The sequence below is a fragment of the Neltuma alba genome, unplaced genomic scaffold (genome assembly GCF_004799145.2).
Source record: "Neltuma alba isolate B1F8T4 unplaced genomic scaffold, ASM479914v2 tig00013081_pilon, whole genome shotgun sequence".
NCBI lineage: Eukaryota > Viridiplantae > Streptophyta > Magnoliopsida > Fabales > Fabaceae > Neltuma > Neltuma alba.
Window position 1 is genome coordinate 556,050 of NW_021637411.1, and position 27,733 is coordinate 583,782.

Sequence of the window (27,733 nt, forward strand, 5' to 3'; positions counted from 1 at the left end):
GAAAAAGTGATAACCTCATCATTAAATGAGTTAACTTGGTTAATTTTTGTGAGGGTCTTGTTTACTACCTCCAGTTTTTAAGGTGAGTTAGTTTGATTTTATTTTGATTTAGATATAAGATTTTAATCTAATTTGTCTTCTTGCATTTATCTATTTTATTTTAAGATAGTTTTTATAACAATGATAATTTTAGTTGATACAATTGATTAATAATGATATTTTAAAAAAGACAATGTATATATATTATAAATAACTAATTTAATTAGTTTTTTTAATTTATTTAAATTAATAATTAGTTTTTATATTAAAGACTGGAAAGAGTATTACACATTAATACTATTTTCTTTTTTAATTATAACATTTCCTTTGTAACACAAATGAGGTCTTATAAATTATAATTAGGGCCGGAGGCAGTATAACTGACTTAAACTGCCGCACTTGTGTTAAGAAAGCTCGTGTTTCTTTCTCTTTATTTGGCGTTCACATTTGTTTCTTATAGAAATTAACATGGGAGATACATGGAAAGGGAGTATTTTTCTTCTTTTGGCCAAAAAAGGGCGTTTTTTTTCCTGATATTAGAGAAATAGTTTAAATTTAAATTTTTAAGTTAGAGGACATTGAGATTTTGCAACCCGAAAAACAAGCGCGACGATAATTTTTTATTCCGAGATGATTGGTGGAAGCCTGGCTTCCCATAGCATCGTTCGTGACACAAGTTGGTTCCTCCGTTTTCTGGGGCTGAATTTAAATTAATTCTGAAGCAATTGCGAATTAATTCGTAAATAGAGGGAAGTTAGTGGAAAATGGCAGAGAATCACTGAATCGGAGGAACGAAAAGAGTTTTTCTTTTGAAAACATATGGGATTGGAGTAATAACGCCAATCGATTTAGCCTACTCACTCGGCCCTTTTTGTGTTTTGGCTGTAAAAACGAAATTTAGCTTTGTGACATGTTATGTTGCGTTTTTAAGAATAAATTATTATTAACTATTAAACTCTTTTAAAAGATGTATCGAATGTATCTTTTTTCTTAACTATCTGATGAAGCAAAAAATACCCAATTAACTTTCTTTAAATTAAAAGATGATTTACAACTATATTTATTTCTATCAAAATTACTTCTGTTCTCACATTCATATGGCATGATATTATTAAATATGTAATTGGTTAGTGTGAAAACAAGTCAGTGAACTTTTCAACATATGGATGAAAATTTCACAAGCTGCATAGTTAAATGGGAATTTCATATGACGCATATACCTTTTATTATCTGGTCATTATATCTTATTATCATAAAATTTATAGATTCCATTAAAGTTGTAAGATTATGCCTACATCATGTAACCTTCCTCTTATCTTTTATCTTCAATTCTCAACTGATCCTTTCGTTTCCTTCTCTATTCTATTTTTATAACAAGCTGAGCTTTCTTTTCTTTTAAATTCGCCCGCTTCCATTCGTCCCGCAAGTATGAATTATAGAAATACCCGCGCTAACAAAATCCGAAGTACTGACTGTGACTTCGTCTTGCTCCATCTCACTCGTTACCTTTCTGGCTGTCTCACTCGGGGTGACTCGGATGATCTACATGTCTTTAGAGTTTAGACGCTGCCGTTGCGGGCATTGGAAGCCGCATCTCCTCTGAGGCGGGACCAGAGAGGGGAGTAGCCCCCGCCATAAAAGCTCTCTCGCTTTGAATTGCTCAATTCTGATACAGCACCATGCTAACATGGACCAGTGCTCAACTTTGATTCTGTAGATTCTTAGCCCGCTGAAACATGAACCTCCGAAAATGACCGGTACTAGCAGTAGTTTGATCCTACAAACGCTGAGGCTTAAGAAACCCAAGCTTGTGCTTCTGGAATATTGCTCCAGTGTTCGTGATCTCAACATCATCCATGGTCATATGATAAGAACCCTTGCCTTCTTCGACGTATTTGTAGCCAGTCGTCTGATTGCGTTCTGTATAGACGCAACCATTGGAACAAGCTTGCTGGGTTATGCCGTTAGGGTCTTCTCCCAAATCCAGAACCCTAATCTCTTTATCTACAACGCGCTAATCCGTGGCTGCTCAGGCAGTGAGAATCCAGAAAATTCATTTCATTACTACATTCAAGCGCAGCGCGTAGGCATTCTTCCTGATAATTTAACTTTCCCATTTTTGGTGAAGTCATGTGCCCAGTTGGAGTCTGCGGCTATGGCCACTCAAGCGCATGGTCAAATCATTAAGCACGGGTTTGAAAACGATGTCTATGTGCAAAATTCTCTTGTTCATTTCTATTCAACAGTTGGGGAAGTTAAGGCGGCGAGCTGCATTTTCCATAGAATTCATCGATTTGACGTAATCTCCTGGACTTCGATGATCGCAGGTTATAACAGATGCGGGGATGTAGAATCTGCGCGCGAACTGTTTGATAGGATGCCGCAGAAAAGTTTGGTGACGTGGAGCACAATGATTGGTGGGTATGCTCGGAACAATCGTTTTGGTGAAGCAGTAGAATTATTTCAAGTTCTTCAGAAAGAAGGAGTGATGGCTAATGAAGTAGTGATGGTGAGTGTGATATCTTCATGTGCCCATTTAGGGGCTCTCGAAATAGGGGTGAAAGCCCATGAGTATGTGATAAGAAACAACTTGACTATGAATGTAATCTTGGGAACATCTATTGTTGACATGTATGGGAAATGTGGGAATATCGAGAAAGCTATTCAGGTTTTTGAGCAACTCCTGGAAAAGGACACACTATGTTGGACAGCTCTGATCGCTGGGCTAGCCATGCAAGGTCATGGCCAGACAGCCCTTCATTGTTTTTCTGAAATGGTGAAAGCAGGGTTTAAGCCAAGAGATATCACATTTACAGCAGTATTAGCAGCTTGCAGCCATGGGGGATTGGTAGAAAGAGGTTTTGAAATATTTGAAAGTATGAAGAGGGTTTACTGTATGGAACCAAGGTTGGAACACTACGGATGCATGGTTGACCTCCTCGGCCGGGCAGGGAAACTGGAGGAGGCAGAGAAATTTGTTCTTGAAATGCCAGTGAAGCCGAATGCTGCCGTATGGGGGGCATTGCTGGGAGCTTGCCGGATTCACAAAAATGTAGAACTTGGAGAAAGGGTGGGAAAGATTTTGATCCAGCTGCAACCAGAACACAGTGGATATTATGTGCTGCTTTCGAACATATATGCTCGCACTAACAAGTGGGAAAATGCCAGTATCGTGAGACGAATGATGAAGGATAGACGAATTAGAAAGCCACCTGGATTTAGTCTCATTGAGATGGATGGAAAGATTCATGAATTTACGGTTGGAGATAAATCACACCCAGATATGGAGCAGATAGAAAGAACGTGGGGAGATATACTCCAGAAAATAAGGTTAGCAGGGTATGTTGGAAGCACAGGTGATGCATTGTTTGACATAGACGAAGAGGAAAAGGAAGATGCACTCCACAGGCATAGTGAAAAATTGGCCATAGCATTTGGAATTCTGAAGACACAAGCTCGTATTCCAATTCGCATAGTGAAAAACTTGCGAGTCTGTGAAGATTGCCACACGGCTACGAAGTTCATCTCAAAGGTTTTCAAAGTAGACTTAATTGTCAGAGATCGAAACCGATTCCACCATTTTAAAGAAGGCTTGTGTTCCTGTATGGATTACTGGTAACGAGCGTTATGACATTTTTCCATTTGCAAAATACTCGCGCTTGGATTTGGATAATATATCTTCTGGAGGGGCTTCTCATTTCATGATTTCTGCAACCTGGTCAACTGAGTTGGAGTTTTTGAACTCTCTGACACATCTATGAATAAAACTCACTGGATTATTCGGGGTATGGGTGTCTTCATCAAACATCTCTTCAATTCCTCTGCCCGCGACTTTCAACAGGCACCCTTGAAGGGATTTTTTTTTGGGCGAAAGTACTCGGAAGGTTAAGTTTCAGCCTTCGCCATCTCTCCTTCCTCTGTTTTTGCGGAGGTTAAATACTAACTAGTCTCCATTTTGCCAGGTATAGAAGCAAAGAACACCGCAGCCGCTTTTGGCTTTGGAAGCTTGTACCTTATTTAAACGCTCCAGTCATTGTCTCTTAACACCTGTATTTTGTCCTCCGCCTTAGCTTCACATCCATGGCAGTTGTTCGTGTTGTCTGTTAACAATGAGAGGACACTTGGGGAGAGACTGATTTTGATTTATTTTTGTGTTTCATGATTTAGATCACAAGTTCTCTATATTAGCAGGGTGAAATTAGATTGGATATTGTGTGCATTTACCCCCGAGTTGAAAGAACAGGAACTAGGACGCCACCTTTGCATGAGTCTCACACCCAAGAGTATATTACATTAAGGGCTTCACACACAACACAACACTCTGTATGTATGTGTGTGTATATAATACGTATGTAACAGACACTACTCACTAAGGTATGAAATTAAGATTTTTGAAGCGCATGTTTGATTGAACGTAGCGTTGGAGCATTTCGTTCTAGAGGCAATGGAGATCCCTATAAGTCTATAACACCGGGAATGGTGGTTCCTATAATTTTTTTTCCAGAGGACAATCTAAACCTGGATTTCTTGGAAGGGAATACTACATCAACAAGTGTGTCAGTGTACATTGGGATTCTTAATGATCCTCGTCTTTGAAGCACATTATCCATCTCACTAGGTTGCAGTAACAAACAAATCAAGTTCTTAAAATGTAGTGAAATAATTACTTGAAAGAGAAGCAGAAACTTACTTCGTAGAACTACCCAAGGGAGATGGAGATTCATCCAAAGGTCTACAGCATTTGCCCTCTTCAACTGCTCTCCTTTCCAGGCGTGCACAGATGGTTTAGACGTGAGATTTCCCTCCACCAGAATTTGGCGACGGTTAACGTTGGCCGTAAAAACATGAACAAAAGGTTGGGAAAGTCAAATGAAATTTTTCTCCGATGCAGCTAACTCAAAATCATGATGGTGCTTCAAAAATGCTCTACAGGATGCAACAAGCTAATCGTTAATGGATCACGCAAGTAAGCCTTAACGTTAGACCGGATAATTCAATATAGAATGACACACGGTAAGCTCCAAGAAAAACATATCAAGTACGTATTAGTCTCTTCACTTGTATCCTTAATTTCTAAAATTCGCTTTTCGAACCAAGGTATGAAAGCATGATGGAAGTCGAAATGCACATGAATAGGATGAAAATTACTCAGTTCTGACTGTGTCTTTCTTTTAACCGTTGTGTCAGCGCCAACCGATGAGAGAGGGAAGATGAACAAGTTACGATATTTGCCATGCCACGGTCGAGATCCGCAATTGCTCATTCATCACTGATCAAAATACATTGTAAGATTTGTTTGAAGAGTAGACTTAGCAAGTGAGCTGCAATTGATTTCACACGAACACAATTTCATAATCAGAGAACGAGCAACATAAACCTCGGCATATACGAAATGAGGGGGAGAAATTGAGTCCACAGCCATTCATACTGTCAATATTATAATAAGCGCAAATAAATGGCGACTCAAGGGTTTGGGAAATTGATATGTGTGATCTAACCTCATAGAATGAGAAATTGCCCGAGAAAATCCGGAGTGCTCTATCCTATCAGTGTGCAGTGTGCACAGCGTCGTACCGATGGCGCATTCGAGTTAGATCGGAAGGAAAAGGGAACGCGACAAGGAGTGAAGCGTGAAGCTACTAGCGAGAGGCTAAGCTCAGGTGGGAAGCTGGCGATGAGGTTTATTGAAAGGGAATTTGATTGATTTCCCGCCTGTTTCTGACGCCGGTGGTTTCTACGGCCACGACCCCTTCACGGTTTTGGATTCTTTTCTCTATTTTTTACTTTTCTTTTTATGACGAAAATCGCAAGAAAAAACCGTAAAAATTATAAAATCACAAATTAAATTTTTGACAAAATACTAAATTTGTACTTTTAACCGATTTTTCATTCTTCGATAAAATAAAATAGACAAATATACTGGATGTAAAATAAATTCAGTTTTGGATTCTTAATTTTGATTTTTCACTTTAGAACAATATTCTCTAAAGAAATTTTTTTCATAATATTTTTATTAGATTAACTACCTGTAAAAAATATAAGATAAGCTTGTAATAATGTTATTTTTATATTTTTATTGATAAAGATACGCTTTTTTGGTAAATTGAATGAATTTTTCTAATAAACTTAACACTTTATTTTAACATCTGTATAGTACTCTTTCAGTGATTAACATGGGATCTAATTAATTAAAAAGTTAGTATTGATTCTATATGTAAGACCTATTTTATATGTTTATTAATTTTTTTCTCAAGTTAGTTTTATTGATATTTCCCAGCAATAATCAAATAAAAAAGAAAAAAGAGAGAATTAAAGAATATGATTAAGATATTTTAAAAAAATATCATATTAATTAATTTAACTAATGTTTTTAATTTAATCAAGTTATTTAATTAGATCTTATATTAAAGATCAAAGAATATATCACAATTATTTAAAACTATATTCAAAATGCAACCATCCCGTCTAACCTAAGGATAAGGTAACAATTTTTTATTTTCTGGTTAAAAAACATAACAACTTTTATTCAATGTAACAAATGTTTACACTTTTTTTTTCTCAACAGAAGATTTCAACGTATTGGACCTAGGAACCGGCCGTTTGGTGCCCTCTTCGCCTCCTCTGCCAAAAACGTTTTGAGGGTGAAAGAAGAGGCTCATCATTTTTTTCTTAAACTAATACCCATCACTGAAATATTTTTAAGTATATTCAACATTTCAAAATAATTTTTTAGTAAATTTAACATTCTAAAATATTTTTCTAATAGCACCCAACATCTAACAAATTGGATCTATAGTAATTTTTTTAGTAGTACCTGATAACATTCTTCACTTTGAAATATTTTTCAGTAAGATTAAGTATTCAAAAAAAAATTTTAGTGCATCCAACATAGCACCTAGTATTTGAAATTAATTTTTAGCGTATACAGTATCCTAGATTATTTTTTCCAGTAATAACAGTCAATATTTATTGGCAAAAAAAAAACACTTAATATTCAAAAATTAGTTTAAAATACCATGTGCTACTCAAAAAATATTATAAATCCAACTTGTTAGATACTAGTAACACTAAAATAATATTTTAAGATGTTAAATACACTTAAAATTTATTTTAGAATACTACATGCCATTAAAAAACTCATATATTGGTTTTTTGTTTAAAAAAAAAAGGTTAATTACTCTCCGTTGTTATACTTAAACATTAAAATGAGAGGGGGGGAAAGCCGGTCCGTTGGATTTGGGGTATGCATCCATATTGAAGGTCTTATGTGCTTATGTGCGCATTGGTGGCTAAGAAAGCGCAAGGCAGGCCCAAAAAAGGAGGCACATGATCTTCCATCAATAAGCACAAAGTCCAAACGCTTTCTTGGGATTTTTTTGTTTTTCTTTGTTTCTTCAGCTCTGATTCCCCCTTCCAATTTTATCGTGTGATTCCGAAGGGACATTCAACTCCTGCTTCTGATATCATGTCTTACATTGATAGTGATTGATAATAAAAATATTTAAAAGATCACCAGAATGAGAAACAGAGGAGTATAGATTGTTTTTTCTTTTGAAAAATGCATTGATTTTACCATTCATAGTATACAGAATCTGGCGAATTGTGTCATGGTGCAATTCAAGTTCCCAGAATCTATGCGGTTCCCTTCTTCGAAGCAGATTCAAATGACATGTACTGTTTCCCCATTTGAAGTTACAGCGTCACCGGAGAACGCGCTCAAGGCATAATTTTTTATGGGAAATAATTGTGTTGGACCAAACCTTGGCGGGAATGGCTTCTTGCAATCTGTTTCGGCAGCTGTTTGGCGAGACCGCCCTCCGGCAGGCAGGCTACCTCCACCGGATGCGGCCACCACCGATAAAACTCCGGCAAATGCAGGTACTGATACCTCCAAAGATTCCGCCTCTCCTAATGGTTCTGATCCTTCGGGCTCAGGTCAGAGTAGGCCACCTGAAACGGTGAAGGTTGCCGACGTCGAACCGAAACCACGGAAGCCTGAAAGTCCTAGCGCTGATGCCGCGAAAAGTGACAAACGCACTCACGTTAAAAGGGCATCCAGTGTAGGACGTCAAATTGAATCGGTGCTGGGAAGAGAAACTCTAAACTTGAAGGATGTGTACAGCCTGGGGCGGAAACTAGGACAAGGGCAATTTGGGACGACACTCTTTTGTATAGAGAAGACTACTGGAAAAGAGTTCGCTTGTAAAACGATCGCCAAGAGAAAATTGACAACACTTGAGGACGTGGAAGACGTTCGAAGGGAGATTCAGATAATGCACCATTTGGCTGGTCACCCCAACGTGATAGAAATATTTGGTGCTTATGAGGACGCCGTTGCCGTCAATCTTGTCATGGAATTTTGTTCTGGTGGGGAGCTTTTTGATAGGATCATACAGAGAGGACACTACACCGAGAGAAAGGCGGCTCAGCTCGCAAGGGTAATGGTCCAGGTTGTGGAGGCCTTCCATGCTCTAGGTGTCATGCATCGAGACTTGAAGCCGGAGAATTTTCTGTTCGCTAGCCAGGAAGAAGATTCACTTCTCAAGACAATAGATTTTGGGCTTTCTGTGTTCTTCCAGCCGGGTATATTCATAACTAGACTGAGTTGGATTATAAACAGTCTTGCTTCATGTATATTTAAGATGATTATTACAGCCGTAAGTAGCATTGACCTGACTCACAATTATTCAGAATGCAGATTGTTACATTTTGCATCTGTTTATCATATCTGTTGGCTTCGATTATCTATGTTTCTAGACTCATCCCATGTCGCTGTTCAGTAGGAAATGATTAGCTGGTTCATGAAACTAAATTTTCTGTGTTGATCTAGTCTTTTAGTTCCTCGAGTAAACTATGAACAAAAACCTTTCAGGGCCATTTGTCGTCAGACATGCCAAGTTCTCCTCTTATCGTTTAAATATTGGTCAAATTAAGTAAAAGTCTTTATGTTACAATGCGTAGGTATAAAAAGAAAAAGAAAAGAATGTTAGATGGTTTCTTTTCCCATTTGTTTTCTCAACTATCTCCTCCACGTTCCGTGTTAAAATCTATCTTTGCATTCGAGTAATTCCCTGTGGAAAATTGCAAATTAATTTATGTCTCATTCAAAATTTTCAAGCAGCCATTGTTAATTGGTTTCTTGACTAGTTTATTTTGAGTTGACTGTAAAGAAGATTCCCCCGTACCCCTAGATGCAACAGGAGTCAACGTACCCAAAGAGAATCTATTTGTTGTTAGCAGGAGCGATTAGTGTAAATTCCACAGGTAGAAAGAGAAATTGATGGCCTGCTAACTATGTGGGTTAGATATCAAATGTGTGAGCACAATGCAGGGTTCAATCACCCAAGTTGCAGACAACAATTGTAATCAATATCCTTCCAATAATGTTATCGCTGAGTCTTAAAACCTGGACTGATTATGCTACATGACCTGAGGTCGATAGCAGATTACCTGTGTGCTGCATGCAGTCTGTGTACCATTGTCTTTAAGCATGTTGACACTTGAGCTCTTGCAGTTTACTGGACTTATTAAAACTTTTTATTTTAAAACTGGGAAAAATATTTATCCTTTCAGGTCAGAAATTCACTGATGTAGTTGGCAGCCCATATTATGTGGCCCCTGAAGTTCTGCTGAAGCACTATGGACAAGAGTGTGAGCGTTGGGGTGATCATTTATATATTACTATGTGGAGTTCCCCCATTTTGGGATGGTGAGAAATATATAACATCTGACTTTGTCGTGTCAATTCCTTTGTAATATCTATTTGTGTTTGAGGTGTATATGAATTAAATGAAATTTTCTGATATCTTTTGTTATGGATCAGAGACTGAGGAAGGAATTTTTGAGCAAGTTTTAAGAGGAGAACTTGACTTTATCTCTGAACCATGGCCTAGCATATCTGAGAGTGCAAAGGATCTTGTCCGTAGAATGCTAATAAGGGACCCTGATAAGAGGATGACAGCACATGAAGTTCTTTGTACGTATGCATGTTGTTCTGTTACATGATTTGTCTTCCTTGCAGCCTTGGAAAGTAAACACTCTCCCCTTGTTTAAATTTCATGTCATGTCAAAGACTTTCTTACGATGCTGGATATCTTGATTTAAAAACCTCACATGAAAGTTCATCTTGTTAGATAACTACTTACCACAATCTCGAAAAGGCGTGCTTATGTTGTCTACAACATATTCTGACCTTTTTTAGGTAAAACGGATTTTGACGTTTTGTTCCAGCTGTTTTTTTGGAGAAAAGCATATTTCTAATTAAATTTGGAATTTAATACAGCTTTCAGCTACAAAGAATGTGAAATATATTGACATTTGGCCAGTTCAATCAAGCATAAAGGAAAACATAATTAGCAAGCCCTGATTTTTCCTTGGTCTTTAACGAACCTGATGTTAAGTCTAAGCTTTCATCCTAGTTATGTCAATTGATCTGCTCATATGATTGTTCTTAACATACACTATTTTCTTACCTCAATATAAGAGCTAATTTGACATTCAATTGGACCCCAATCCACTTTGTCTCTCATATTTTTTTTTTTTTTTTAGGATAATCATTGTAGTAATTGCATATGTTAAAGGTTTCATCAAATAGTAGTTTTAGTTAATACACATAATTAGCAATGGTATTTTAGGAAAAACAATATGTATTTATTACAAATAACTAACTAAATTAATTTTCTTAATTTATTTAAATTAGTCAATTAGTTCTTATATTAAGGACCAACACTAGTATCGTATATTGGGGCCTATTAAAATTATCTTCAAATATTCAAGTCCATTAGGAAGGGCTCTTGATGTGCAGGCCACCCTTGGGTTCAGGTGGATGGTGTTGCTCCTGACAAGCCTCTCGACTCTGCCGTCTTGTCTCGTTTGAACAAATTTTCTGCTCTGAACAAGCTTAAGAAGATGGCCATTCGAGTGAGTACCCACCCATCTATTTGAGATTACAAGTCCAACTCGGAAGTTATCGAACATGTTTGTTGTGATGTTGTTTTGTGTGTGCACAGAGAAAGATGTCTTTTTGTGCCACAAATTACAAGCACAAGTCTTAGATTAAGACACTAGCAGCATATTGTTGATTTTGTTTTGTTTTGTTTTTTTTTTCCAAGAATCTACTGAAAATCTCTCTAAAACTAAAACATAAACGTGGTCTCAATTGTTTAGAAGATTTACACTTTGTAAGCATTCGAAGCGTAGGGATGATATTGGGAGGATTGAAATTCAGAATAAAAGTCATTGTGTGTACTTTGGAAGATAAAGGGGAATTTTATAGAAATGGAAGTGATAACGTAAATTGCACTGAAATATTTCTCCACAGATGAACACAAAGTAAAATAGCATCAGAACTTTGATTGTTAGTATTCAAAATTATGCAAGTGCTTTTAAAATTCGTTCTCAACAGAAATTAGTAGTGGATGCATTTTGTTAGGACCCTCTTCTGAACCAGAAAATAATAAGACTATAGATAAAAATAAACACACGAAAGAAGGAAATAACTTCGATTGATAGAACTAACACAAAGGAAAACATATTACATCCAGAGATGTAACAAGAGTACTTTGTTACACAATAGACTCACAAAATGACTGATACAGGGAGAGAAGGATTACAGCTTCAAACTACACACGCGTATGACTCAAACACTGGACATATACAGCACACACAAACACAACTCTCACACAACAAGTCTGCCAATCTTTTGAGAGGCTGGCACTCTCCTTCCCCAAGGGCCCAAATCCAATTCAAAATTCTCCACACCTCATGCTGAACCAGAAGGGGTGATTTATAGCCCCAAAAAGTGACTTTCGCACTCCCCAAATTAATCCTTTAAGCATAGTCACCCTACAGCTGTCCTACTTTTCTATTTCTTTCTCCAAAATAGGAAGTCAAAGTTCTGACCCATAAAAGCACCCTTTCCTTTTTCATGTATTTTCCTAATTTCCTAAAAAGTAATCCTAACACATTTGCACTTCAAAATTTTCTTAATTCCCACTCCTCTTTTATGTCACATCCGAACAAATGGTAGAATTATTTTCTTCTCAGTTCCATTACCCTTTGTTCTTTCTCTCTTCATCTCATTTCCAACCTAAGCATGAAAATTTTACAACCTTGGACTGAAGTGTGAGACTAATGCTCTTTTCACCAAGTAGCATTGATATTCATATGTGCAATCATCTGCATAAAAGTTTAGGTCCGTAGCAGAACTAGGATTTAGTTTTGAGTTTGTTTCCTATTTCCTTGTGAAGTAAACATCTATGCCAGATGGTCTTTTTTTATGGGCATTTTAGGTGTCTATAAGTTGAAAAATTCATGTGACAAATTATTTGTTTGAGTCATGTCGTATTTGTACATAAACTGGGTTAGAGTTTGTTCTGAACTACTACTTGATGTGGTCACTTATGTCATCTGGCTTGATTCGCTGTATTATCCTTTTGAAAGGTAATTGCTGAAAGTCTGTCTGAGGAGGAAATTGGAGGGCTGAAAAAAATGTTCAAGATGATAGACGCAGATAATAGTGGACACATTACTCTAGAGGAACTGAAAAATGGATTGGAGAGAGCGGGTGCCAATCTCAACGAACCTGAGATTGTTGGCTTAATGCAAGCGGTAAGTGTTTGCATGTATACACTGTAAAAGGAGAATGCTGTTTTGTTCTTCTTACTGATATGTGCTAGGAAGTATATGAAATGAGGAGAATATATTCTTCCTCTTCCTGTTCTAATTCGGCTATCATTCTGTGGAATTATGTTGTCTCTATACCTTGTGTCCTGGTATTGTTGTGACGTGAACCCTCAGAGCTCAGTGGGATGAAATTATGCATAATTGTGTTCAACTGAAGGATTGGTCATGCGTTCCATCTGTTTAACACCTTGGCTTTTGCTGTTTAAAATTCAGGCAGACATTAATAATAGTGGTACCATCGACTACGGTGAATTCATAGCAGCCATGCTTCAATTAAACAAGGTTCATAGGGAGGAGCATCTATTTGCAGCTTTCAACTACTTTGACAGAGATGGGAGTGGGTACATTACACGAGATGAACTTGAACATGCCTGCGAACAGTTTGGTCTGCAAGATGTTCAGCTAGATGACATGATAAAAGAAATCGACCGGGATAATGTAATTTATTCTGTTTTTTGTTTCGATGAGAATAATTTATCCTGTTTTACCAGTTTACATATTTAATCATGGCCATTAATATCAATATGCTACATAAATAGAGGGTCCTCTATGTTTATTGTGGATCTCTGGTTTTTCAATTCTCTCTCTCTCTCTCACACACACACAACACACACACACACAGTGCACGTAAACTTTATGCATGTCATTTCTCTGAAAAAGTGATGTCATTTTGAATTGTCAAAAATGCTCATATCGTGTTATTAGATAACTTGATCCTCTGCTTTATAAATGAAGAACTTATTTTTTCATCTTGTTTTCCCTTCCTTTCTCTGAAGAAGTGAAAAACTTTATGCATGCCATTTCCTTTTTCCTTGTGTTTTTTTTTTCTTGGGCAACACTGTAACCTGTATGTTATGCTCATTTCAGGATGGGCGAATTGATTACAGCGAGTTTGTTGCAATGATGGAGGACGCTGGTATCGGCAAGAAGGGACTAGAAAATACTATGGGCAGACTTGTGGGTGCGTCCGAGCATCACTGAATCTGCACATTCGTCTTGCTACTCAAACGGTGTGCATGCCTGCACTGTATCATGTTGTATCTTCTCATGTATTTATCTGTAGTGCCGCTTCCAGGGGATACACGCCCGAGTACCTTTTGTTTTGTTTTTGTTGTTTGTTTTTTCCCCGTAAATCTCCATTTTTTGCTGATAATGCAGTCCAACTAGCATGACAAGATGCATATAATGTTGAAATGAAATGCCAGAATTTTGTGATCACAGAAAAAACCGACTGTGACCTTGTGAGGATAAGGTTACTAATAGTTTTTGGAAATCTGTATTTTTTGACAATTTACGTCAGATCTGTCAATATATAGGAGATTTATTGCTCCGATCTGGACCTTCACTTTGTCCTTTCTGGCTTAGTGCGTCAACTTCTTAGCTTCTCAACAAACGGCATCATCTAATTAATTATCCTTGCCCAACTAGATTGCCTTAATGAACCATATTTCTAAATCTGTCCTGCTTTGATGGCCCAAAAAACAACCATGTACTGCTTTTTCCTTTATTTCTTGATTAGGTGCGTGAGTAATAAAATTATCAATCTCAAAATAAAAAAGCTAGAAAGTAAACCATACTTGTCCGGCTGCCTGCTCGGACTCGTGTATAGATGCAGTAAAATTTTGATCGTTAAAAACAATGCAATAATCAAGTATGCTTATTTATTTAAAATTTATAAAATGGGATTAATGTAATATAATATTTTCATATAAAAATCAGTAATAAACAATGTTATTTTTTTTAATGCACAGTGATAAACAATAGTATTACACTTCCTCCGTTTCTAAGCATAAAAAACTAGTTAAAGACAATAAATAGATAGAAATTGAAAGTACTTATTTATGAAAGATAGAGAATGTGGATGGAGAGAGATGATGGTTTAGAAAATAAGATAATAAATATATTGGGTATTAAAATAAATAATTAATAAGGATAAAATAGAAAATTTGTTAAAAATTTAAGATAATTTGTAAATGTTGTTTATATTTAAAGATAAGAGAAAAATGATAGCTGTTGCTTATAAAAATAGAAGGAAAGAGTATTATTCGTAGTTGTCACTTATCAGTAGACAAATATAACCCCTAACCCTTTCCTTCTTCCTCTCTCTTTCGGGTACGTGAGGGTGAGACTATTTCCGTGAGCCAGTATTCACCCGAATGTTTCTTTTGCCAAGTTAATAAGTCAGTCTGTTTAGTTTCAATGCCTATCGCAACATATTAATTAGTAGCCAGCGGATATTACAATCTTCACGCTAGCTAGGTGCGCCTGGATCCTAAAGACTCGGCGGAAGCTAGTCGTAGACGTTGACCGTTTGTTTGACTAATAATGTACATCTGGCTCCTCCTTCAGTCTACGAGGCTCCCCTCCTCTGTGACCACAAAACCAAAACTCCCAGAGGCCCGGCAACCGCCGCCGCCTAGCTCGGCATACCAGCGTCATGACAAAACCAAGCTTCTTCAAACTCAAGGCGCCCCTCCTTCTTGTGCTTGGTTCGGATCTCTACAACCTCAGCGATGGAACCCGAAAATCTAACCAACACAGTCTAAAGCTAAAAACACTCCGCCCTATTATATAATCCGTAGCAATTAGACAATTAATTTATAAAAAGTTAAATTAGTATTTATATAAAATATTTGTTCATTTTTTAATAATATTCTCCTATATATTAATAATATCTTTTCATATGTCTCTTCAACAGGTATAATCTAAAAAGCTTATAAAATTTGAAGACAGAATAAATTAAAATATTACATTTAAAATAAAAATAAATTTGTGTTTAAAACTGTATACTGTGCTAGAAGGAGGAGTTTGGTGACCCTGACGCAGACAGGAAAACTGAATTATGCTGTGGAATTTCTAGAGAGAGGCCAGGTGAAAAGCGTGGGCGGCACCCTGGGCGGTCCAAGCGAGACGGTGTAAACACGTGGAAGCAAAATTCACGAAGAACGGCCGAATGGTGAGCACGCGTCAGATGATGTGCGGTGCTAGTCACTCACCGGACTCCAACAAGCCAAAGAAAGATCCAAACGGTCGACTGTGGATTCTGGAAGGTACACGTGGCGAGGAAGCACGACTCGGCTCCGCACCATGTTCCCCATCATGAATGTGTTTAATACTTCCACCGCTTAAGAGTAGTGATAGTAATTTGTATAAATCAGTAAGCCTCGTTAATTTTTTGGATTTGGGTCCTCTAATTTTTTTTGTTTTTCTGGCAAGATATTCTGTTAACTGAAACATGGAAAACATGTCCCCTTTTTACATTATTATCATTCATTCAAAAAAAATCATATGTACATATATTACTTTGATCTATAAGGCAAATGGAAAATGAGAGAAATAGAGTCGGAGAGCATCAGATTTGTTGAATGCCAGCATGGTGTACATTAATGGCCGACATGGTGATTTAACTAAATCGAAATGAATTGATCAGCAGTAAGCCCGCTGGCAAGGGGAGAGGCATTATCTCAGGGACCTAGCGGGGACGCTCCAGCTGTCCCAATCACGTCCTTGTCACTTGACTTTCCCTTCCACCCAGGGCACCGCCCCCGGCCCATCCCTCCGCATTTATGTTGCTGCAGCCTGCAGATAGGAAATCAGAGGCCCTTGGATCCGTCCTCCACTCTTCCTCCCTATTGCTCCATCGTCAATACATTCGATATCACTATCATATCACTTGCATTGATCATCATTGATGTTTTCATAAATGACACGTCTGAAATAATTCCTATAATTTCTCTGAAAACTATGCTTAGGGTGTGGGTCGTGGCCTTCGACAATCGACGCCTCTCATCTTTTCTTTCCATTTTCTTTTTTTTAACTATTAGATTAATATATTTAATTGTTTAGATTTTAATTTTTTATAAGCTATTTATAAAAAAAATTTAAAACATTTAGTGCATTATAAACCATTAAAATTAAATTTAATATAATTTATAATTTAATATTTTAATAATAGTTTTAAAAAGATTTAAACCTAAAGTGTTAAAATATTAATCTTATGATTAAAAGAAGAAAGGAAGAGGAGGGGTCTGAAGCAGTGAGTCGTGTGTACTTCCTTGTTTCAATCCTTATATATCAAATTGGGAGCTATAACTATGATTTTTTAGTTAATCTTTGAGACCTGCGTGTGGCGCCGGGTTTTATTTATCTGAAGAAGAATATATAATCAAAAGATTGATGCGACGACAATAAATTTGGTGAAGTGAATTTATAGATCATGATAATATTAATTTTAATAATTAATATAAAAACTAAATAACTAATTTAAAAATTTAAAAAAAATTAATTTAGTTAATTATTTCTCATAAATATGTGTTGATTTTCAATTATTTTCTTTTAATAATGTGGTAATGAACTTCTTATAATTAATAATAATATTTTAAGATGAGGTACTCAACGAGCTCAAGTAGATGAAGTAGCAGTATAGTAGCTGTGATGTCATAAATATGGGCTTGGTGAGGTTAAGGTTTAATCGAGGAAAAATAATAATTAATTTTTTTTGGCCAAACAGGACAAATAATAATTAATGGAAAACGAGAAAAGACTAAAAGAGGAGTGACCAGATGTGGCAATGGAGCTGCTGTGGAGGAAGAAGGACCAGCCATGTTCTTCGGGTCCACACACTTCTTATGCACCACAAACACACCTTCCGTCGTCAAAGTACCCTTTTGTCCTTCTCTTCCCCATTTAATTACCTTTTCTTTGTGGGGGGGAAAAAAAAGTTGTCTTTCTCACTGCTGAACCAGGTACGCTAATTGTGTAACAAGCCATAATTAAAATAAAAGTGTTAGCGACGCTTCATTTTCTTCCCAGTTAGACAACTTTTCTTGTGCCCCAAGGCCCCAAACCCAATTTCTGCGATGATATATATAATAATGTTACCAACCCATGTGGATATGGTGGGGAAAAATGTCACACCTGTACTAAAAATTATATAGCCAGTCAACAATTAAGAGTTACTCCTCTGATCCTTAATATAGAACCTAATTGTTGAGTTAGTTTTGGTTCTAAATATAAGACCTATTTTCTCATATTATTTATTAATTTTTTTTTAGATTACCCTATACTCTCTCAACTATAATCAAGTAGAAAAAAGAGAACTATTAAGGAAGATAGCTATAGTGTTTTAAGGAAAAATATGTCATATTTTTTATAATTAATTAATTTACCCAACTTTCTTAATCTAATCAAATTAGTTAAATAAATCTTATATTAAGATGGAAGAAGGAGTATTTTTTTTTTCATCACATGCACACAAACCCTCAACACCTAAAAGCTAATCAAATTCAACATCATGTATATATCAGCAACGGGAAAGTGGGACGGAATATTTTTACGTTCCGTGAAGAATTTTGATGGCTAATGTAAAAGCATGCATGCAGATATGCTTGTGAGAAAGAGAGAAGAGAGCAATGAATATATATATATATAGATATATATATAAAGCGATACATATCATTAATTGTTTTAAATTACATCATGGCTTAAGCAATAATTCATCAGTGTATTGAAAATCTGAGCACGTGAGTTCTTCTAATGAACAGCCAGAGTTGAGTGATTATTAACAGGGCAACATAGATTAATGTTTCAAGTCATACTTATTTAATAAAATATCAATCAATCAAAATCTATAACAAAAACCAGCAATATTCTCTAATCATGGCCTATTCGTAATGCAACACACTGCCCAGCATAACGAGGATATATGGAATTTAAATAGAATTATACCTTTCATGAAAGGTTCGAAGAAAATTTCTCATAACTGCAAAGTATAGTCTCGCGCTTAAATGATGAAAATAGATATGTAGAAAGGACAAGGAAATAAAGGAAGTTGACAAGCACACTATGACACAGCCAGCACGTACGCTTTGTCCTTTGGCAGTATAACATTACACAAATGGTATAGGAAACGCGAAATGTTAGGGATCTATAACTGGGAAGGAAACATGTACACGCCTATTTGGAAGCAAAAATCCAAGAACCCTAGCTTCCCTCTCGTTCAGGGCAGCCTCGGATGGAAACAAAACCTCAAGAGGCAAAAATTGCCAGGTCGTCATCTTCTTCATGGTTTTTGTCTGCATTTGATCTAACCCCATGCATGCACACAAGGTTAAAAAAAACTAGTAATAACTCATTATTAATACCAAACGTACGCGTGCATGCATGCCAATAATATATCAATCATCTAATCCAACCTAACTCTCCTTCCTCCTCAGAATAAGAATGCATATGGAAAATGATAACTGAGGAACACGTTAAACCTCAGACACGTGTACGGCAAAGAAGGGACGTGGAATGAATGAGAGGTGATGGCGAGGGGTGATTAATTAATGTGCATCTATCTATCTCTACGTAATTAACAGGTGCGATACTTATCAAGAATTGAATTATATGGGGTTCACATTTGCTGGCTGTGACAGGAACAAGGGTATTCTGGTAACTGTATGTGGTTGGCTGTCTCTTAATTGCTTATATATATATAAGGAGGGTGTGTTATGATGAGTCATCAATGTGCTACACAGTCCACATGATGGAGCAACTGGTTCATTCAATTTATTATTAGCTTGTATGGAGCAACGACGACGTTCCCATTCCGTATAGGTATAGGATCTCTTAAAATTAGCCATCTCTCTGTCGTCCAGAACTCGTCTTCCACTTCACGACGAACTTCATTATTTTTCGCCAGAAACGGTATGGCTAAACTCAACTATATTCCTCTTGCACTGCTTGCTGTTCTGCCATATTTATATGTATAGTATTCAAAAGTCTCTTCGAAATTGTTATATCTTCTCATCTTTCATGGCCGCCAATCATATTTTCAGTAGCAGAGACTGTTACATCATGTATTGGATATGCATATCTGGATCCCACTGTGTCAGAAACATTATCTCCTACGTGCTGATTATTATTTATTATGACCTCATCCTGGTCCCTCCTCATTTTTGTTTTTCTTAAAAAAATTCCCCTAGATAGCCCCGGCCGGAAAATAGTTATATAGCATATATAGCAGTTTCCGGCATGGACTTAATTGCAATCGAGTCAGATAACTATAATTTACAGTGTGTTTAATTATTTCCACGTAATATGACATGACAATCAAAATAATCGAGAGTATCAAACCCTAGAACAAATGCATTCCCTGTAACTCAAGTGCTGGGCACTAAAAATGTTAAACATTTCTTTCTTAATTAATTAACAGTTTTGCACAGCCTAATTTAGAGATGGGACTAATTTTTGTGAAATATGATGAAAGTGTGAAGATCATCAATAAGAATGGAGAAGACAAATTCGTGTGGGTTGGCGAGGACGAAATCGGAGCAGCTAGTGGAGACGGTGGTGGCGGCGCTGAAGCCGGCGACGTCGAGCGATTCGATGAACGGGATGATGGATAGTGGGGGAAGCGGAGGAACACTGTCGAGGAAGTCAAGTAGGAGGATGTCGCCGGGAGGGAAAAACAGCCACATAAGGAAGAGTAGGAGTGCTCAGATAAAGGTGGATTTGGATGAAGTGGGCAGCGGCGCCGCCCTCAGCCGAGCTTCCAGCGCCAGCTTGGGCCTCTCCTTCTCCTTCACCGGCTTCACGCTCACTCCTGATGAAATCACTGACTCTAAGCCATTCAGAGACCAAGACATTCGTAAGTTCCTCTACTCTTCACTCTCCTTTTAAATTTTCCCCTCTCAGGATTCTAACCATCGTTACATGAACCTCAATCCAAAATTGCAATTATCTTCATTTTCTCGTGGATATGGTTATTGTTCCCACATGTTTGATTAATTAATGAAGGATAGTAAGTGAAAAAAATCAAACAAAATACTACATTTGATCTTTTAATATAAGACCTTGTTTGATTTTTATTTTTATCCTAAATATAAGACCTCAATCCACTTTGTTTCTCATATTTATATATTTTTTTTCAAAATAGTCTTTCTAGTAATAGTAATTCTAACCAATACACTTGATTAGTAAAGATATATTAGGAAAGACAACATATATTTAGGACAAATAACTAACTCAACTTATTTTCTTAATCTCTTCAAATTAGTTAATTAACTCTTATAATTAGGACCGGAGGTAGTATATTATATTATGAAATATGTTGAAAGTTGTTATAATATATATATATGTATACTCTCCCGGTCCTTAATATATGACTCAATTCTTGAGTTGGTTTCGGTCCTAAATATAAGACCCATTTCTTATATTTATCAATTTTCTCTAAATTACCCCTATAGTTACTCCCTCAACTATAATCAAGTAAAAGAGAGAGAGGTGGTATTAAGAAAGATGATTATGGTGTTTTAGGAAAAATGTGTCACTTTTTTTATGATTAATTAACTTACCTAACTTCCTTAATCTAATCAAATTAATTAAATGCGTCTTATATTAAGGACCGGAGGAGTATTATCGTTTGATACGGAAAAGTACCACCCCACACCCAATGGTCCCTGTCCGTAGCTGAATAGAATTCACGAGGCAGTGCTAACTAATTCCCGGGGAAAATGCAAAAAACTTTAATAATAAAACTGCGCAACGGAATTATTTGTCTTCAACATATAACATGGGTACGGAGGTACCATTTCTACGCTAAAGGTCTGTTTATATGTATGTTATATCTACAGGCTCTTTAGTCATCATCATATGCAGGTTATAATTTTTAATTGTCTTCTATTATAATTCTTTTGTCGGTAGAATCAGGCCACATTATTTTATATATTATTAAAAAAAAGAGACATGAGTCCGGCCAAGCCCCAAGGCCAATAGAAATGCATGATTGGTGAGGTAGGGGGTCAAAAATCGAGTGATTCAGGTAGTTCCCAGCACAAGAAGGACCAGAACAGTACCAAGAAGCTATGGTTTTAATGGCAGAAATTAGTCTCTCACACTAAAAATTTTATATTTAGTACACAACAGTGCTTTTTGAACAAAAATGTTTTTAAGAAAAGGATTGCCTGTGCGGGTGTGCCCGTGAAAATTAAAGAGACCAAGAACAGTACTTCATGTGCACCACTTAAGTGCTTGTTTTGCTGCTGGTCCCGCAAGTAAAGTATGCCCAGAGGAACATCCTGTGTTCCCAATTCTCATTGGTCATGGGTCAACTAGATCGCTGCTTGCTGAATTTTCTTGCTGCGATAAATTAAGACTATTTAATACTGTTGTTGCTTTCATTAGTATGAGGGAGCGCTAAGAAGGAAGCATTCAGAGGGCAATAAAAGCCAGGCGTACGTGCTTATCTTAACTGTTTGCCTGTGTCGAAACGGAATTGTAGAATGACCTCTCCTTTCAAACTTATTACCATCTAGAGTCTTTGTCCGATAGGCTGCTTCATGTGCACCACTTAAGTGCTTGTTTTGCTGCTGGTCCCGCAAGTAAAGTATGCCCAGAGGAACATCCTGTGTTCCCAATTCTCATTGGTCATGGGTCAACTAGATCGCTGCTTGCTGAATTTTCTTGCTGCGATAAATTAAGACTATTTAATACTGTTGTTGCTTTCATTAGTATGAGGGAGCGCTAAGAAGGAAGCATTCAGAGGGCAATAAAAGCCAGGCGTACGTGCTTATCTTAACTGTTTGCCTGTGTTCGAAACGGGAATTGTAGAATGACCTCTCCTTTCAAACTTATTACCATCTAGAGTCTTTGTCCGATAGGCTGCTCTCGTGTTCTATTAACTGAGGAGTATAAAAATTAGTTTTATATTTAATTTGATCTTAAATACAAAATCTCAACTTATTTAATCTCTCATATTTATCTATTTTTTTAAAATAGTTTTTATAGTAGTGTACATGTTAAATTTTTATCAAATAATAATTCTAACTAATACATATGATTAATAGGTTATTTTAGGAAAGATAATATTTATTTATTACAAATAACTAACTTAATTAATTTTTTTAATCTATTTAAATTAGCTAATTAGTTTTTAGATAAGATATTGGAAATAGTACTCTTCCCATCATAAATATAAGACCTATTTTATAATGTAAAATATATTATAAAATAAATTTTATACTTAAAACAGGTGAAGTAACATTTTCATCTCACAACGATCAAGTTGCACTCTGGACCAAGAACAATAAAAACGATCAAGTTGCACTCTATTGTCTTTTTCTCGGACTACCACAGCCTCCTTTGACTTTTCAGACAAAACCCCCGTACCTGCCTGAGGGCCCCTCTCGTTACGCCGTCGATCATCTTCGTGTAGAGGATTTTACTGCGTTGCTTGCAGTACGTGGTTACTACTTCTGGTTCCACAGACAACAAACAAAATTTATAATTAGAATCTGAAGTAGTATTTTAAAACCGAGTTTGGAGATTTGACAAGATTTATATATAATTGTTCTCACTAAACATTTTTAAAATGTAATTTCCCATTATTTTTAGTTTTCATTTTCACAATTATAATTTTAAACAAATTAATGATCTGAATCTGATTACTCCACCTGGTAGCAGAAAAATTGACCCGTTCAGATCAGAAATATCTAAAGATGAATTATTAGTCAAAACTAAACAATAGGTAGCTAGTTCAGCAAAAAAAAAAAAAAAAAAAATCAAGGTAACGTCCGAGCCCTCTTGCTACCATTATTATTATTGCTGTCCCCTCTGTTTTCCTGTTTTTCTCATTTCTTGTCGATCTCTATGCCTATTTTGTGGGAGGACATTTTGTCTCACTGCTGGGCCCCTCATTAAAATTAAAATCGACCTCTGTTAGCTTTGCTTACTGTGTCTCACTGTCTTGTCTTCTGATCAAGTGTCTTACTTCAGACTTTTCATCAGCTCATATACATAGAGCGAATTGGACTTGTAGGGAATCACACATAGCATTCATGTTATGAGAAATGGGAGAAAGCCGTGATGAAACTCCTTTATGAGCAGTTTTCATTATCTTACTGATATTTTTTTTCCCTGCTAATTAAGGAGATCACCACCACACATATATTTCGCTGACATACTTAAAACACGCATCATATGTGTACACTTACACTGTACTGAGCAAAAATTCTAGCTGCCTGGAATAGAATTCAAGGCTTCTGCTGAAGGATCTTCTTGTTCCCTCCTTGTGTTGTTTAAAAAGGATTGCATATGTATATTGCAGCGGAGGATATTGAAGCGGGAACTTGCCACCTCAAGTTTCAAACGGAACCCACCTTGCCTATTTTTCTCAAGGTAAGCTTCTCTTCTCTTCTCTTCTCGTCTCTTCTCTTCCCTTCCATTAATTTTCCACGTCTACACCTATGTACACCTCCCTGCCAGGTGTTCAAGGCTTCCATAGCGCGTAAGATTTGATGTGTTATGCCATGTATTTGGGCAGGAAATTGAGGGTGAAGCTTCATTTAGCAATCAACGCCTCCAATAGAAACATGGCTATAGCAATAGCATGGTCAGGTTGAGTCTTGTACAGAGTTTCATTTCATATGACATTGATGTACAAGACTACCTTTCTTTCCTGTTAACCATGAGTAGTTAGCGTCACACACATTAGTTTCTTGCATACCTCGAAGATATAGGTTCGGGTTTGGAACCCAGCTGGTTTTGGAACTGCAAAACAAGGTTTTGCTGAGAAAGAAGGGTGTGTAGCAGTATGCATAGCTAGTTAACAAGAAAATTAAAGATGTCTTGGTGCATTGAGCTCAACCTTGATGCTTAATTCAACAAACTGAATTCTTGTTTTGTAATGTGCAGTTCAAGGATGTGAGCTACAAGGTGGTGATCAAGGGCATGACAACAAGTGAGGAGAAGGATATCTTAAATGGGATTACTGGTTCTGTGAATCCAGGTGAAGTTTTGGCACTGATGGGACCCTCAGGGAGTGGAAAGACTACCCTTTTGAATCTTCTGGGAGGGCGATTGATTCAGTCCACTGCTGGAGGTTCTATCACTTACAATGACCAGCCATATAGCAAATATCTCAAAAGCAAGATAGGGTTTGTGACTCAAGATGATGTTCTGTTTCCTCACCTCACTGTAAAAGAAACACTTACGTACTCAGCCCGTCTGCGACTCCCTGATACATTCACTAAGGACCAGAAGGAAAAACGAGCCTTGGATGTCATCTATGAGCTTGGCTTAGATAGGTACTATTTCCATGAAATGCATAGCAGCAGTCATATAAATGTGTGTGTGTGTGTGTGATTAAATTATGGGCTGTGACGGATGATGCTCTTATATCATGTAACTTAGATGCAAAGACACTATGATCGGTGGCTCCTTTGTTCGTGGGGTATCTGGAGGAGAGAGGAAAAGGGTTTGCATTGGTAATGAGATTATAATCAATCCTTCGCTTCTCTTTCTGGATGAGCCAACTTCTGGTTTGGATTCTACGACAGCCTTGAAGATCGTTCAGATGCTACAAGACATAGCAGAGGTACTAATTACTATTATTCTAATCCTTTCCCTTCAGGACCAATGAAATTTCTTGGCAAACTATTAACAAAATACTTCAATTTGATGGCAGGCTGGTAAAACGGTGGTGACAACAATTCACCAGCCATCAAGCAGATTATTTCACAAATTTGATAAGTTGATCCTACTGGGAAAAGGCAGCTTGCTTTACTTTGGCAAAGCATCTGAAGCAATGCCTTATTTCCAATCCATAGGATGCTCCCCTCTTATTGCCATGAACCCTGCAGAATTTTTGCTAGACCTCGCAAATGGAAACATAAATGATGTTTCTGTACCTTCTGAGTTAGAGGATAAAGTGCAGATGGAAAATGCAGAAGTCAAAACAAAGAATGGGAAGCCATCACCAGCGATGGTACAAGAGGTCAGTTATCATTTTATTAGAAAGGAAAACTTGAGACTACAGATTTTCTATTTGATTCTGAATAAATTAATTATGCGAAGCAGTATCTAGTACAAGCATACAAGACTCGAGTTTCTGAAACAGAGAAGAGAAAGCTAATGGTGCCCATCCCTCTTGATGAATCACTGAAGTCTAAGGTTTGTTCTCCTAGAAGACAGTGGGGGACAAGGTGGTGTGAGCAGTATTCCATACTGTTTTGTAGAGGAGTAAAAGAACGGAGGCACGACTACTTCAGCTGGTTAAGAATCACACAAGTTCTCTCTACTGCAGTCATCTTAGGATTACTCTGGTGGCAATCAGATGCTAACAATCCAAAAGGTCTTCAAGACCAGGTAAGCAAACATGAATCTTCTTACCTTAAAGTACAAGATGGGTCATTTTTTACTTCTCTATAACCTTGACTCCTCTGCATTTACAGGCAGGGTTACTTTTCTTCATAGCGGTGTTCTGGGGATTCTTTCCCGTGTTCACTGCAATATTCACATTTCCTCAAGAGAGAGCAATGTTGGCAAAGGAGAGGGCAGTTGACATGTACAGGCTAAGTGCATACTTTGTGGCTAGGACTACAAGTGATGTTCCACTGGACTTAATACTGCCAGTACTGTTCCTGCTGGTTGTTTATTTCATGGCCGGTCTGAGACTAAGTGCCGAGTCATTTTTCTACAGCATTCTCACTGTCTTCCTCTGCATTGTGGCGGCTCAGGTACACATTTATGCAAATACATAGAAGGCAACACTATAAACAAAATAACCTCAGATTCTAACCATGGTTGATAACAAAGCAGGGGCTTGGACTCGCTATTGGGGCCACACTAATGGACTTGAAGAAAGCAACAACTCTGGCTTCAGTGACTGTGATGACCTTCATGCTGGCCGGAGGATTTTTCGTAAAGGTAAGCTTACCCTTCTCTGTTTTATTTCTCTTGGGTTGCAAAATCTTCAATTCATTTGATTAACCCATTTATGCGCTCTTAAATGTGGCAGGAAGTACCGAAATTCATATCGTGGATTCGGTACATTTCGTTTAACTACCACACATACAAACTTTTGCTCAAAGTGCAATACGGAGGCCTCTCGAGAGGCATAAATGGGATGAGAATTGACGATGGTTGGACAGAGGTCGGTGCTCTGATAGCAATGGTTTTTGGTTATCGTTTATTAGCCTACCTTTCGTTGCGGCGGATGAAGCTTCCATGCGGAGCTTAGAAGGAACGTCATAGATTGAGTTGCTAGGATTTTCATCAAATAGGGTGAAATGCCGAACGAACGTCAATGAAGCTTCTGCTCTTTAGTTTTCTCAACATAATATGTTTCTATGGTGCTGAAACCTGAAATCCCAAAATAGCAAATTAGATGTCAGAGGCTGCAAAATCTCAGACAAGCTTTTGCCTCGTCCATGCCTCTGTATATATCCGTACCTATCATTCCTAGTAAGTATTAAATCAACGAGAGGATGCCATGCCACATTTAGCTACCTTTCCCGGCCTTGTAAATGAAAATTTTATTATTTCTACTTTTTTATTTATAATTATTAATAACAGTTTAACATAATTTGATAACATGATAAGGTTGGTATATAGCAAACTATTTTTTTGAAATAAGATAATTATGTGCCTTTGCTTTCTACTACCTCTTGTCCTAGTTATAAGATTTTATTTATAGATTACAAATGAGATCTTATCATTAAAACCGGAGATAGTATTTAATATGAGATGAGATGAGAGTTTTAAATTGTAATATTTCGCATATAAATAGATAATAATATTACTTTCTATCTTCAGAGTTAAATAATTAATTTAAGAAATTAAAAAATTAGTCAAGTAACTTATTTATAATAAATAAATTTTTTTTAAATATTTAACTAATTTTTATATTAAATATTAAAAATAGTGTGATCGTGCACATGGTATTCTGAACACTTTCAATTATTATTGGGCCAGGTGAAGATTCTAGTGTTCAAAATTTTATGTTTTTAATGTGATAATAGTTTTAGAAAATACGTAAAATTATTATGATAAAATATAAATAATTTATTTGTAAAATTATAAAATTAAAATATTTGTTACGGAAAAAAATTTGAAAACACATTGTAGATAAATTTGAAAACACGTTGTAGATAAATTTGAAAACACATTGTAAATAATTAATTAAATATATATAATCGACAGACATTAATATAAATTAAAATTCATTTAGTCTAAATAAAACCTCATT

The 27,733-nt window shown here is 36.7% G+C and overlaps 2 protein-coding genes and 1 pseudogene across 5 annotated transcripts; all 3 read left to right on the forward strand.

The window, feature by feature from the left end:
* The first annotated feature begins 1,493 nt into the window (after positions 1 to 1,493).
* On the forward strand, positions 1,494 to 5,156 carry LOC114734158 (pentatricopeptide repeat-containing protein At5g06540). The gene is made up of 2 exons (XM_028921704.1): positions 1,494 to 3,923; positions 4,002 to 5,156. Exon 1 carries the CDS (start codon positions 1,790 to 1,792, stop codon positions 3,656 to 3,658), a length of 1,869 nt encoding a protein of 622 aa, XP_028777537.1. The 5' UTR covers positions 1,494 to 1,789; the 3' UTR covers positions 3,659 to 3,923; positions 4,002 to 5,156.
* Positions 5,157 to 7,371: 2,215 nt separating this feature from the next.
* Positions 7,372 to 14,053, forward strand: LOC114734141 (calcium-dependent protein kinase 20-like; annotated as a pseudogene).
* A 5,165-nt stretch (positions 14,054 to 19,218) lies between these two features.
* Positions 19,219 to 27,032, forward strand: LOC114734139 (ABC transporter G family member 22). Of its 4 annotated transcripts, none has more exons than XM_028921681.1 (10): positions 19,219 to 19,413; positions 19,976 to 20,356; positions 23,792 to 23,883; positions 24,400 to 24,791; positions 24,898 to 25,081; positions 25,172 to 25,480; positions 25,564 to 25,851; positions 25,938 to 26,222; positions 26,305 to 26,412; positions 26,504 to 27,032. In XM_028921681.1, the coding sequence occupies exons 2-10, from the start codon at positions 19,996 to 19,998 to the stop codon at positions 26,723 to 26,725; spliced, it is 2,241 nt and encodes a 746-aa protein (XP_028777514.1). In that variant the 5' UTR covers positions 19,219 to 19,413; positions 19,976 to 19,995; the 3' UTR covers positions 26,726 to 27,032. The 4 variants fall into 4 exon arrangements, with proteins under 4 accessions (XP_028777514.1, XP_028777515.1, XP_028777516.1 ...); XM_028921682.1 differs by having other exon boundaries at positions 19,983 to 20,356; XM_028921683.1 differs by having other exon boundaries at positions 19,220 to 19,413; positions 23,813 to 23,883.
* Positions 27,033 to 27,733: the final 701 nt, after the last annotated feature.